This window comes from Dama dama, chromosome 30 (genome assembly GCF_033118175.1).
Source record: "Dama dama isolate Ldn47 chromosome 30, ASM3311817v1, whole genome shotgun sequence".
Lineage (NCBI taxonomy): Eukaryota > Metazoa > Chordata > Mammalia > Artiodactyla > Cervidae > Dama > Dama dama.
In genome coordinates this window covers 21,721,042-21,734,948 of record NC_083710.1, presented here as the reverse complement: position 1 = coordinate 21,734,948, position 13,907 = coordinate 21,721,042, and the positions used below count along the sequence as shown (strand labels likewise).

The following is a 13,907-nucleotide window of genomic DNA, read 5'->3' as shown; positions in this document are numbered from 1 at the left end:
CCATCTCCTCCTCCAGGGGCTCTTCCCCACCCAGGGATCAAACCCTTGTCTTCTGCAGTGGCAGGTGGATTCTGTAGATTCAGGCGGTAACACTGCACCACCTGAGTATGGGCAAAATACTATGAGAAGCAAAATGAGGAGGCTCTGAAATTCTGCCTGTCTCGGGAGACAGAATGTTCCTTTAAAAAGTGTTGCTCAGGATTGTGAAGAGTAGTACCTAAGCTAAACAACTAGTTTGATAATTTTCTTCATCATGTTAGAAAAGGAAGGAAAAGAGATCAGTTTACCTGTTAAAGAAGAAAAATTCAGATTATTTTCTGAAAAAATGTCTTAAAGACTTGGAAGCATAACATTCCGGAATCTTTGAATAAACATACCTTAATTCCTGTCATCCCTCTCACAGCAGTACAGCTGGAGAGTGTACGTGGGACAGCGTGAACTGGTATCAGGAGTGGAACTTCCCCTGAAAGTCACGGTACATTTCTACTCAAAGCAGCATTTATACCTCAGATTTTCATAGGATAGCAAGTTTACATATCAATAGGGAGGGAGGAAACTGTTAGGAAGGTATTTGACTCTCAATTTTGTAAATTTCGTACCTTGCAGAGTAATTAATGTTTAAAGTACCAAATAAAGGTAAACTTATTTTCAGTATGCTTAAGAAATGGTTTAATATGAGTGGCTGATTTTTTTAAGTTTGTGAATCTGTAGGTGGTGAATATTTTAGTGTCCTAATCTAGAAAATCTGTGTACATGGAGTGCCTCATTTTTCAACATTGTGGGTAAATGGATCTTTAATTTACTACATTTAGTAAGATTGCTAAATATGTATGTTTAATAGCAAAGTATTGTGTGTTGTGTGCTGCTCCCATAGGAGTGCTTTTCTTCTAGGTTCAAAAGATGTTGTGATAAAGGCGCAAGTTTTGGCTGGTGGCAGAGGAAAAGGAACATTTGAAAGTGGCCTCAAAGGAGGAGTGAAGATAGTTTTCTCGTAAGTTTTTTTTTTAAATCATCACTATTAAAGAAATAATGAATATTATAAAAGATGCCCTTATTGATAAAAATACTGAGATTTAAGTAGTAGGTGAGATAAGGTTTTGGCTGTCATATGCTTATATTTATCTCACTTGGAGGAGAAAAGAGTTTGAGTTCTTTTTCTTATTTTAGTCCAGAAGAAGCAAAAGCTGTTTCCTCACAAATGATTGGGAAAAAGTTGTTTACCAAGCAAACAGGAGAAAAGGGCAGGATATGCAATCAAGTATTGGTTTGTGAACGAAGATATCCCAGGAGAGAATACTACTTTGCAATTACAATGGAAAGGTCATTTCAAGTGAGTAATTGTAGACATGATGCATTTAGGATGATCTTATTACACTCAGTTTCATAAGTTGATTATTATTTCTATTTGTATGGGAAAGATTAAAAAGGTATAGTCCATAATCTATTTGTATATGTCAGGAGAACAATGTTTTTGTTTAAAGAAAACAACATGATTAGTGCCGTAAAACTTAATAGAATCCTGTGTAATAAAAACTATAGGTAAAACCATGCTGAAATAAAACCCACAGAATTTCTAAATTGTTAATTTGCTAAGAGCAGCTTAATTCATCTTTGATTCACCTTTAGATTCCATAAACTGAGAAAACAACTTCTAGCACAGTAAAATAGTCTAACCAAAGAGAAAGTTTCTGGAACCACTAAGAGAATGTGTACCCCTGGCTTCATCTTTGTCTTTTTCAACTTCTTGGAATTTTTATACTTTGATGTTTGTTTCATAATGACCTGCTACTGGGTAAGTTCAAGGAAGACATTCAGTAGCAAACAATATGCTTCTATGAAACATAACCTTATTCTGCCTTGCTTTCTTTATGGAACTTAATATGCTAGCAATGAATTTAAGACATCACAGGAAGAGAAATTTCTTTCGTAGACCTTGTGCTTGGAGAGGGTGTTGACAGTCATTTTATAGTATAATTATGTGGCTTTTTGAGTGCATTGGTTAAGTTTTATGAGCTGAATCTGTATGCTAACTAGCTTGTCTTTTGAAGCAGACTGGGTTCATATTTGGTAGCCCTGGTCAAGATTTGATGTAAAGCATCACTAAATTATATAATTGGTAATATGACAGAAATTTTAAGAGTCATGAAACTCTTTTCTTATATAAAACATCTTTTAAAAAAATAGCTGTTTTCCATACTGTGTTTTTTTTTTAACATTTAATTAAGTCTTCTAATAATTTTTGAGTGATATTATAAAATGTCTTTTGTAACTTTTAATTTTTATCAGAAAGTATTTCTTAAGGTATAACACTAGATGGTAGTAAAAACCTACCCAGGATATAAGATAAAAAGCATTGTTTTGTTTGGAAGTGATGTCTTTACCTCTAGGTTTCTTCATGTGACACAATTTACTTTTGTAAGTTGCTTTAGAAATGCCATGACAGTAATCTTGTATATTACAAACATTTATAAAAACTATGTTTTTACAAATTCATTTATGTTTTTCTACATTTTCTTTTCCTTTTCAGTGATGTTATATATAAACATCTATCATTCTGTTAGTTATTATGTTTTTACTTTTTGTTATAGCCAGAAACAGGATACATGTGCCTAAACAGTTTGAGGTAATGAGTCCTGTTATATTGCACATTCAGAGTAGCTCATTTTGATGGGAATAAATGTAGCAAACTGAATATGTTTTAAAGATACAGCTATAACACTGTGAATGTGTTTTATTAAAGATATGTTAAAGCAATAGAGAAAATGATCAAATTTGAATTCATTTTAAGAACTTGAATTTTCAGAGAATTTAGAGTCTTATTAAGGAAAACTGTTTTTATTTCATTTGTACAAGTAATATATAGTTGTAGTAATTCATGCTAAAAATTCAGTAGTACTAGTTGAACCATTCAGCTAAAGACATTATAATGTACTTTGATACTATCATGTTAGACCATTGTGGAGTTGGTTGGTGTTACTTTTGGGGGTAAGATGAACTATTTTGGGAATCCCTATTAAACAACAAAAAATAAGTCAGCCATTTAAATTAAAAAGAAAAGCACATTTTGATTGAATTAAAGTCATCTGCTTCTGAGTCAGTAGGTCTTTAAAAGTTGATTTGGTTGCTTATCTGTTTTCAGGAGATGAACCATAAGCTCTACTGGTCTTTAGTGTGTATCACATAAGGAAGCCTGAGCAGATATGTACCGTAGGGTTGATGTGCCCCCAAAAATTGATTTTAAGTTCCTCTTCAATATTTTGGCACTTTAAAAAAATCAGCTTTTTTAACATTTGCCTAGTGCCTGTTGGGTACTTTTGGGCTGAGACAAATCTAATTCAACAAATCATATTTGCTACTTAATTTTTCTAGTAAAACACTGCAGGCTGCTGTAAATGAATGGTACATTTAACTCTGTCAGTTTTTGTTTTTTTTTTTACTTTCTTGGATTAGATTTAAAATGTGCTGCAAGAATTCCAAATGTTAATTTTCCATACTTTTATTTCTTTAAAAAGAGATATATAAAGTGGCTTCTTTGTCATATAATTTTAAATTCAGTCCCATTTTAAGGCAAAACCTTTCATAAGACCAACAAGAAAAGAGAAATTTAGGCTAAGAATGTGAAAATAGCATTATTAATTTATTTGAAATTACAATTCTTTGCCAGAACTTACTGTTCTGAAAATATATCACTGAAATTTCAGAGTTAAAAAGCAGATTATTTGAGTTACCAGTTCATTCAACAGGCATGACCACATGCAAAACTACAGCCATTGTTTTAACAGATCTCTTTCTTATTTTCCTATGTAAGCTTTCTTCTGAATAGTTGGCTACAGATTTGAGGGTTTCTGTCTAATTAATTAGTCAGGGAATTAGTACAAAGAGCAGTTAACTTTCTGTTATATATTTAATTTCATATGTATTTTTTTAGATTTTTCTCTAACTTACAGCCAACTCTTAGAGATCTAATCATTACTTTAATGAGAATTTAATAGTAACTATTTTCCCCCAGTAGTGCTGCCTTTTATGTGGCTCTTCACTTCTCTTATTAGTAGATATGAGAAGAAAAGGACAGTAAAACTAAAATAAAATGTTCAAATAAACTCTAAAAAGTTTATTCATTCTACCTCTTCTTTTGAATAAAATCATATTTGGGAGTTATCTGTAGATTAATTCATCTATATTATACTTCAGTAGCATGACAGTAATAGATAGACTCTTAAATCTGAACTTTTCCCTCTTGCTTTAGATCTTTTAAAAGCTTATAATTATGAATTGCCTTTCTAGGGAGGAAATGAAGAATGCCTTTTCATTTGAAGTTTGTAGAGAAAGTAAAAATTATCCTTTTAATTTCAAACATTTCCCTTTACTTGAGCTTGCTTCTGTTTTCTTCTTTAGTTTCAGAAAGGCGCAGTGAATTTTTTTGTTAAACTGTGTGTGTGTGTGTGTGTGTGTGTGTGTGTGTGTGTGTGTTGCAGTGAGTTCTGACACCAGGGTACCCAGAGTTGAGCCAGACTTCACAGGTTAAGGGCTCATTCCTCTGCATGACTGACCTCACTTCAGACATCAGTTGCAAATTTAGCTTTCCCAGGTCACCCTCACTTCTGACTAACTGGCAACAAATTTAGGGATTCCTAGTATCCCTCATTCTGTCATTTTTGAGATTGCATCCAAGTACTGCATTTCGGACTCTTTTGTTGACCATGATGGCTACTCCATTTCTTCTAAGGGATTCCTGCCCACAGTAGTAGATATAATGGTCATCTGAATTAAATTCACCCATTCCAGTCCATTTTAGTTCGATGATTTCTAGAATGTTGACATTCACTCTTACCACCTCCCTTTTGACCACTTCCAATTTACCTTGATTCATGGACCTAACACTCCAGGTTCCTATGCAGTATTGCTCTTTACAGCATCGGACCTTGCTTCTATCACCAGTCACACCACAACTGGGTATTGTTTTTGCTTTGGCTCCATCCCTTCATTCTTTCTGGAGTTATTTCTCCACTGATCTCCAGTAGCATATTGGGCACCTACTGACTTAGGGAGTTCCTCTTTCAGTATCCTATCATTTTGCCTTTTCATACTGTTCATGACCAACAGACTGGTTCCAAATAGGAAAAGGAGTACGTCAAGGCCGTATATTGTCACCCTGCTTATTTAACTTATATGCAGAGTACATCATGAGAAACGCTGGGCTGGAAGAAGCACAAGCTGGAATCAAGATTGCCGGGAGAAATATCAATAACCTCAGATATGCAGATGACACCACCCTTCTGGCAGAAAGCCTCTTGATGAAAGTGAAGGAGGAGAGTGAAAAAGTTGGCTTAAAGCTCAGCATTCAGAAAACTAAGATCATGGCATCTGGTCCCATCACCTCATGGGAAATAGATGGGGAAACAGTGGAAGTCGTGTCAGACTTTATTTTCTTGGACTCCAAAATCACTGCAGATGGTGATTGCAGCCATGAAATTAAAAGACACTTACTCCTTGGAAGGAAAGTTTTGACAAACCTAGATAGCATATTAAAAAGCAGAGATATTACTTTGCCAACAATGGTCCGTCTAGTCAAGGCTATGGTTTTTCCAGTGGTCATGTATGGATGTGAGAGTTGGACTGTGAAAAAAGCTGAGCACCAAAAAATTGATGCTTTTGAACTGTGGGGTTGGAGAAGACTCGAAAGTCCTTTGGACTGCAAGGAGATCCAACCAGTCCATCCTAAAGGAGATCAGTCCTGGGTGTTCATTGGAAGGACTGATGTTGAAGCTGAAACTCCAATACTTTGGCCACCTGATGTGAAGAGTTGACTCATTGGAAAAGACCCTGATGCTGGGAGGGATTGGGGACAGGAGGAGAAGGGGACGACAGAGGATGAGATGGTTGCATGGCATCACCGACTCGATGGACATGAGTTTGAGTAAACTCCGGGAGTTTGTGATGGACAGGGAGGCCTGGCGTGCTGCGATTCATGGGGTCTCAAAGAGTCAGACACGACTGAGCGACTGAACTGGACTGAAGTATCCCTCAGGTTCATAATTTGCTAGAATGACTCACAGACCTTAGGAAAATACTGGATTTGTGATTACAGTTTTATTATAGCCAAAGGATAAAAGCCAGAACCAGCCAAATGGAGATGCACAGGGCACAGTCTGGGAGAGTCCCACACATAAAGTTTCTGTTTGCTTCAGGGTTCTGTCACCTTCCTCACATACTTGATATGTGATATGTTGATACGTCACTTGTTGAAATGTGACAACACACAGAGTATTGTGCAACCTCAGAAGCTCACTGAGCTTGTGGTCTAGAGCTGTCATTTTTTTAAGTTGTGGTCAGAAACATAGAATATGAAATTTACTGTCTTCAGCTGCTTTTATGTGTATCATAACTAAGATCATGGCATCTGGTCCTATGACTTCATGGCAAATAAATAGGGGAAAAATGGAAACAATGACAGACTTTATTTTCTTGGGCTGCAAAACGCTATGGATGGTGGCTGCAGCCTTGAAATGAAGACTCATGCTCTTTGGAAGAAAAGCAATGACAAACCTAGACAGTGTATTAAAAAGCAGAGACATCACTTTTTTTTCCGACAAAGGTCCATATTGTCAAAGCTATGGTTTTTCCAGTATTCATATATGGATGTGAGAGTTGGACTATAAAGAAGGCTGAGCACAGAAGAATTGGTGCTTTTGAATTGTGGTGTTGGAGAAGACTCTTGTGAGTCCCTTGCACAGAAAGGAGATCAAACCAGTCAATCATGAAGGGAATCAACCCTGGATATTCATTGGAAGGACTGATGCTGAAGCTGAAGCTCCAGTACTTTGGACACCTGATGCAGAGAACCGACTTATTGGAAAAGACCTTGATGCTGGAAAAGATTGAGGGCATGAGGAGGAGGGGACGACAAGCAATGAGATGGTTGGATGGCATCATCAACTCAGTAGACATGAACTTGAGCAACCTCCTGGAGATAGTGAAAACAGGGAAGCCTGGCATGCTGCAGTCCATGGGGTCACAAAGAGTTGGAGACAACTTAGCCACTCAACAGTAACAACAATATTGAAATCTAGTCATGTAATATTACATTTAAAAGGTACAAAGATGTACAGAGAAGTATAGATCTTCCACCCACACAGTTTTTTTTCCTTGAAGACTGATACTTTTTAAAAATCTTTTTTTGCCTAGGTATAATAACTCTCTTTTAAAAAAATAATAAATACTCCCAGCCGCATCTCTTTGGCTATTGCTGTATTTTGAGGATTTGAAACACTGTATTGTTTTCCAAACAGTAATGAATATTTTGGTTTGGCCAAGAGGTTCAGTTTTTTCCATTAAGACCGCTGTAGTAGTGCTTAGTTGTTTTTAACTTCATTTGAAACACTTTTGTTAGATTGTGTTGTCACAGTCTAACTGCTGTCAGATCAGTGAGCTTTAAAAAAAAAACATCACAATTGGTGAGTTTTTGTATAGCCATTTTTATATTGAAGATGGAAGAAAAAAGCAATGTTTTTGGCATATTATGCTTTATTGTGTCAAGAAAGTAAAAATGCAACTGAAATACACAAAAAAGATTTGTGCAGTGTATGCATAAGGTGCTGTGACTGAGTGACTTTGTAAGAATTGGTTTGTGAAGTTTTGTGCTGGATATTTTTCACTGGACAATGCTGCTTGGTCGAGTAGACCAGTTGAAGTTGATAGAGATCAAATGTGCCTTTTATTTTTACTTAAAAACCGGACGAAGATTTTGGCCAACCCAATAATATTATTTCTTTACCTTATATCTTGAAATGAATTTGTTACTGAAACATTTAAATGCTGGGGTAGAAAAGTGAAATTAGTCTTTAGGTTTGTTTTTCTTTCCTGAATTAAGAATTGTATATTCACTGTAGAAATTTTCTTTTTTTAGAAAATGTTGTTGTTCAGTCGCCAAATAGTGACACAAATAACAAAATAAAATAACAGAAGCCTTATTTAATGTTTTATTTCTTATCTTTCTGTTTGTCTGTGAATAGTGGGAGGGTGCACATTTAAGCACACTCTATGTTAAAAAAAATTGAGTATAGAATCTAGGGTTTTGTACCTTTTTTCCCCCCAGATAATACTACTGAATCATTTTCCTTTCCAGAAGCATTAAATAATCTTCAGTAGAATGTTTTTACCATTTCCTATTTTTGCATGTTAAGATTATTTCCAGTTTTGTGCATAGTTTGGCAAATCTATTAGATAATTTTGCTTCAGGTTTTTTCCTTAACTGATCTTAGGAGACTCAAAAGTTAACTTAATTGGCTAGTATTTATGTCTTACCTTATTATATTCTTCATGATAATAGCCAGAGCTCTTCTTTGAAGGTAGATAGCTTTCTTTTTCACTGACCTCCTGTAGCCTAGAGATTATAAATCGGAAGGTTTGTTCATTAGACTTTCCCTTTTAAATATCAGTAAACTGTTTCTATTATTTTTTTAAATGTTGTTTAAACAATACTTTAATGTTCCTTCAGTTCTTGTGAGAAATGTAGAGGTTATATTTTGCATATATGTGTATGTTTATATTGTTTGGTATACATTTTGTGTATATTTTTAATCCTTTTCCCCTCACAGGTAAGATAGTGTCTTCCTCCTCCTTTTCATTTCTTGTCCATTATTTCAATTGAACGTTTAAAAGAGCACTATAGGAGATGCAAGGATAAATTCTCAAGGGGGTTTAAATATAGTGGGGAGTGACAGATGTATAAGTTCGATAGTATGCATAAATAGATTTTAAGATTTTATTGATGGGTCCAAAATAAAATCTAACTGTTTTTTCTGTTTCCCTTCCTGCTAGGGTCCTGTATTAATAGGAAGTTCTCACGGTGGTGTCAATATTGAAGACGTTGCTGCTGAGACTCCCGAGGCCATAGTTAAAGAGCCTATTGATATTGTAGAAGGCATCAAAAAGGAACAAGCTGTCCGGGTATGTTGTGTTTTGAAATATTTCTAGGTTTTATTTGGATAATTGGAACACTTAAAGAGAATTAACTTTATGTAAGTGAAGTGCTTGATAAAACTTCTGAAAACTTTTTTTTTTGAGTGTCAGAGTATGTTAAATCTTATTTGAAATGGAAACTTTTTAGAAGTATCTACAGCATTTTACTTCATGTCCTCCATAAGTATTTTAATATGTATTTTTAAAAGATAAGGATTCTTTTAAAAGAGTCACTATATGTACCATAGCCATACCTAGTAAAATCAGTATCTTCACTTACCCAGTCATTCCAGTTCCCTAGTTGTCTCATGTTTTTTTTCCCCTTAGAATCTGTTTGAGTTGGGATCCATGTAAGTTCCTTCATTGCAGTTGGTTAATAGGTCTCATAGGTCTTCTGTTAATAGCTTATAGATTTCCTTTTTTTCATTTTCTTCATCCATTTTCTTTCATTTGTTGGAGAACCTGGAGTGATAATGCTTTGTTTTTCATACTTTGGATTTTCATCTGCATGGTGGCATTTAATATGTTCCTGTCCCCCCCCTTTATATCCTATACACTGAATGGAATGGTAGGGACACTGTCTCATATATCTTGGGGATTTTATGGGTGCTTTTAAGAATGCGATTAAAGCTGTGGGCTTTCTCTCAGTGTATTCACATGCACAATAAATTTTGCTTGCAATTTCACTAGTTTTCTATACCATCCTTCTTGTGTGCCTCTTCCTCTCATTACATTCCCCCTCAAAAAAGAGCTCTCCAAGACAAAAACTTAAGTATGAAGTTAATTATGGTGTGTGAGAGTGGCTTGGTAATGTTTGTAATATTGCTATTAAATTGTTTACTTTATATATAAAAAATAAGTGACCCATCTTAAAAAGAAATTTGAGTATTAAAGTTTGAATGAAATTAACATCTCTTATCAGGAAACTGTCAGATGAAGCTAATGGTATTGAAGTACAGTAGAGCAGGAATTGTGACTGATACAGAGAACTCCCTGATAAAGCGTGAAGCAAGTCCTTTAGGCAAGTGAGTGGTGTAAATGTTTAAAGGGGACAGAGATTTGACTCATTAGATAGTTATATGAGAGTGGTAACTGGAGTCTTGAATTGAGATGAGAGGGAAAACACTTGGTTTACAACAATATTTGAAGGAATAATCTAAGTTTGTAGCTTTCTGAGTGATGGATGAATGGAAGTACTATTCAGTATAATGTGAGACAAACTGATGTCATACTGTTCTGATCAGAATTTTTTTGCAATTCTCAGATGTTTAAATTTAAAACAGTAGATTGTGACCTCTGAAACTTTTCTAAATGAAATGGTACTTTTAATTTTCTTATTCTTTTATTTTTTTGAAATGTCTTAACCCCAAATGGCAGTTCTCAATTAGATCATCCACTTTATTTTATTTGTATTTAATTGTTTGCATTTGTCTTCTTGGAAGAATCATATTCACTTTCAAAGAATTTAATATTTTCTATTAAAAGTTAAATGTAGCTTTAGATAACAATTGGAAAATAGGAGAAAACTCCTCCAGAGGGTTCCTGAGCAGCTGTGGCAGTTAGGATGAAAAAAAAAGAGACATGTAACTTCCATACATGTAGCTTCTTCTGTAGGTTCAAAATTGCTTATAAAACTTTAAAAAATTATAGATCTTTGATAGCCTATAGAACTTGTGAACCACAGCCTCTGGGTTGAGATCTTGGTGTATGTATTTTTTAAAAAGCTCTTCAGGTATATTTAGCAAGAAATCTTTGCTCAAGACTGGGAACTCTTCTCCTAGATTAGAAGCTTGAAAGTAAACGTCACTCAGTCATGTCTGACTCTTTGTGACCCCATGGACTATATAGTCCATGGAATTCTCCAGGCCAGAATACTGGCGTGGGTAATATTTCCCTTCTCCAGGGGATCTTCCCAAACCCAGGTCTCCCACATTGCAGACAGATTCTTTATTAGCTGAGCCACCAGGGAAGTTTAAGTACTTTTGAATCTAGCATTTATTAGGTGCTCAGTAGATTTTTTAATGAATAGGATAATACTCATTTTACTAGTCATTTTACTGAATGTGTCTTCATTGGTTGGTAGACACTCTTCATAAATTACCTAAAAGGTAAAATAGGGTTAGTATTTTGGCCATTGTTTTGAGACCAGTGGGATTAGTAGTCTACCTTTTATATGTAGTTTTAATAAAATATAAGCCTCTTTTTTCAGTTTAGGTTGGCTGTAAGGCTCAGTGGCAGTATGGAGGCCATGAGATAAATACGAGAACAGGAATTGAGGTGAATGGCAAGTCATTTGACCTCTCAGAATCTCTTTCTTTTTAAAATGGGCATACTGCCTGCTTTGTGAGGATTTTGCATAGTTTTGTTTAACTATTTATAGATAGTAGTGATTAATATTTGACCATAAATGATTTGTGCTTATTATTTAAATGATAAACTACAAGGTAATTTATTTGCAACAATTTAATGTTCATTGGATGTTATGCAGCATTCCTATAATAAAGAGACATATTGCTTTCAGCTTGCACAGAAGATGGGATTTCCAGCCAGTATTGTGGATTCTGCAGCAGAAAACATGATCAAACTTTATGACCTTTTTCTGAAATATGATGCAACCATGGTAGAAATAAATCCAATGGTAGAGGATTCAGATGGAGCTGGTAAAGTATCTTCTTTCATCAAACATTGATTATATATTTAGCCCCTATCATATGCTTCACTGAGGAATTGAACTCATTCCTATGTAGAAGCTTGTTTTATAATGAAAACAGTGAATGTGAACATTTGAAAAGAATGAATGTGAACAAAGAGACACATTAAACAAACACTTTATATATTTACACACAGAGGGATTAAAGCTGAGCTGTGTGGCAGCTAATAGTCACATGTGGCAGTTAAAATGAATTGAAGTGGTATAAGATGAAAATATTTCTCAATTGCACTGGTTACATTTCAGGTGCTCTTTAGCTCCATGTGGTTAGTGCATTAGCACACATACAGAACAATTTCATTCTTGCAAAAAGTTCTGTTGGGCAGTGTTGGATCAGAGTATTTAGCGTGGTAGTGGATAAATAGTTGTAGTTTGGGGGAATTAGCCATTTTAATCTTCCCAGGTTTCAGACTTCAGAGACATGATTGTTTTTATACAAAAAGTATATTTTGATACTGGAGTCCTTTTAATATTAAGGAAAAAAGGTTGGCTTATTACTTTGACAGCTTTCCTTTTATATGTGTTTAAAAAGGTAAGTCAGATTTTGAATTATCATCCCTTCCCTGTATAGATATTCCAAAAATATAAGCTGCTTTATTGTAGCCTGTTTTTCTTGATATTTCACGTTAATTGCTTCTCTTGCTGTGATTTGTTAGATTTTGTTTCACATTTCTTTGGACATTTCTAATCTCCTTAAGCATTTGTAGAACTCTTTCACTTTTGTACTTCTAATGAGTTCTGTTTATTATTGTAGAAATCAATTTTTAGGTGATCATTTATATGGTTGTATAAAGACAAAGGAGTAAATTCTCTTGTGATTATAGAGCTAGTTTATAAAACTAAAATTACTTAAATTTTTTAAAGAGTGAGGGCAGATACACATTTTAAAAATGAAATTTTAATAATTTTTGTAGGAGAATTAATCTGTATAAAACTTTTTTTTTCCTTTTTTTTTTTAGGGAGGCAGTTCTTAACCTATTTATTCTTTTAGATTGGCATTACTTAACCTGTTGTGGGTCAAGGACAAATTTTAAGAAATGCAGTGAAAATTGTATGAAAGCAAGTAACAGTCACCAAGGAATCTGAACCAGTGTTCCCATGGGTGTGTGTGCATATGCACTGTAGAAGTCTAAACTTTCATGCGGTTTAGAAATTCTCAGATCCTTAAAGCCTTTAGTCCTGCATTTGGTACTTGGATGTCAAATTACTAATTCTTATTGCTAGGCAACCTTTAGAATCTTTTTTTCATGTTTCAAAACCAGTCATGCTGGAATTTTATTGGAATTGTATCATCCCTATAAATTGTTGAGGAAAATTGACATCTTCCTAGAAGTCAGTTTTTCCAACTAGAAATACAGTTTTTTTCCATTTTTATTTTTTTTTAAATAAGGCATCTTTTGGAAGGTATTTGTTTTTGGACTTATTTGTAGAAATATATTTTTTGTTGCTATTTTGAATAGGATTTTTTCTGCCATTGTATTTTCTTACTGTTTGTTGCTGCTCTGCAGAGACTTTTGATTTTGTTCTTCATTTGTTGATTTTAATTCTGTCATATTTGTTTTCCTTAGTCTGTGAAAAATATCTCTACTGTGTTTCAGCTTGTCTCTCATGTTTTGGTTTGTTTTCAGTTTCTTCTTTCTACTTAGTTTTGAATTTTGACCATACAAAAGAGACATTTTAAGTATACTTTGGTTTCCTACAGTAAAGTTTTTTCTTTTTTAAAAAATATTTTCCCTCTATTTAACAAAAACATAGCAAATACTTTGTGCCAGGCACTGTTGTAAGAGCTTTTCAAATATAGACCCTGTAGTTCATTAGATGTTTATAACAGTTCTGTGAGGGTAGGTACTATTACTATCCTAACTTTATAGGGTAGGAGACTGAGTTATCAAAAGGTTTACGTGACTTACCCAGGGACACATGGCTAATGATAGAGCTGGACTGCAGAATTTTTACTCTTACATATGACATAGTTGTATGACAGGGATATTTTGGGTAGAGAGTAGTATATCAGCATTGGAGTAGTGAGGGATTAGCTGTTAGGGTAATCTTTTAGGCTGGGACTTTCTGGTGCCTCAGTTGTAAAGAATCTGCCTACCAATGCAGGAGATATGTGTGCTGTGTGCTCAGTCCAATTCTTTGTGAACCCATGGACTGTAGCCCACCAGGCTTTCCTATCCATGGGATTTCCCAGGCAAGAATACTGGAGTGGGTTGCCATTTCCTTCTCCAGGGGA

General features: G+C 34.7%; 1 protein-coding gene across 7 annotated transcripts in view; it reads left to right on the top strand.

The window, feature by feature from the left end:
- Positions 1-13,907, top strand: part of SUCLA2 (succinate-CoA ligase ADP-forming subunit beta) — a 40,851-nt gene that overhangs the window by 13,407 nt on the left and 13,537 nt on the right. For all 7 annotated transcript variants that reach the window (XR_009691408.1, XM_061133709.1, XM_061133708.1 and 4 more), the window contains exons 3-6: positions 892-991; positions 1,168-1,330; positions 8,821-8,949; positions 11,483-11,621. Coding sequence is in view for 6 of the 7 variants with exons in the window: in XM_061133709.1 (XP_060989692.1) it covers positions 892-991; positions 1,168-1,330; positions 8,821-8,949; positions 11,483-11,621 (531 nt within the window). In the remaining variant the exon portion in view is untranslated. The remainder of the gene's footprint in view (positions 1-891; positions 992-1,167; positions 1,331-8,820; positions 8,950-11,482; positions 11,622-13,907) is intronic.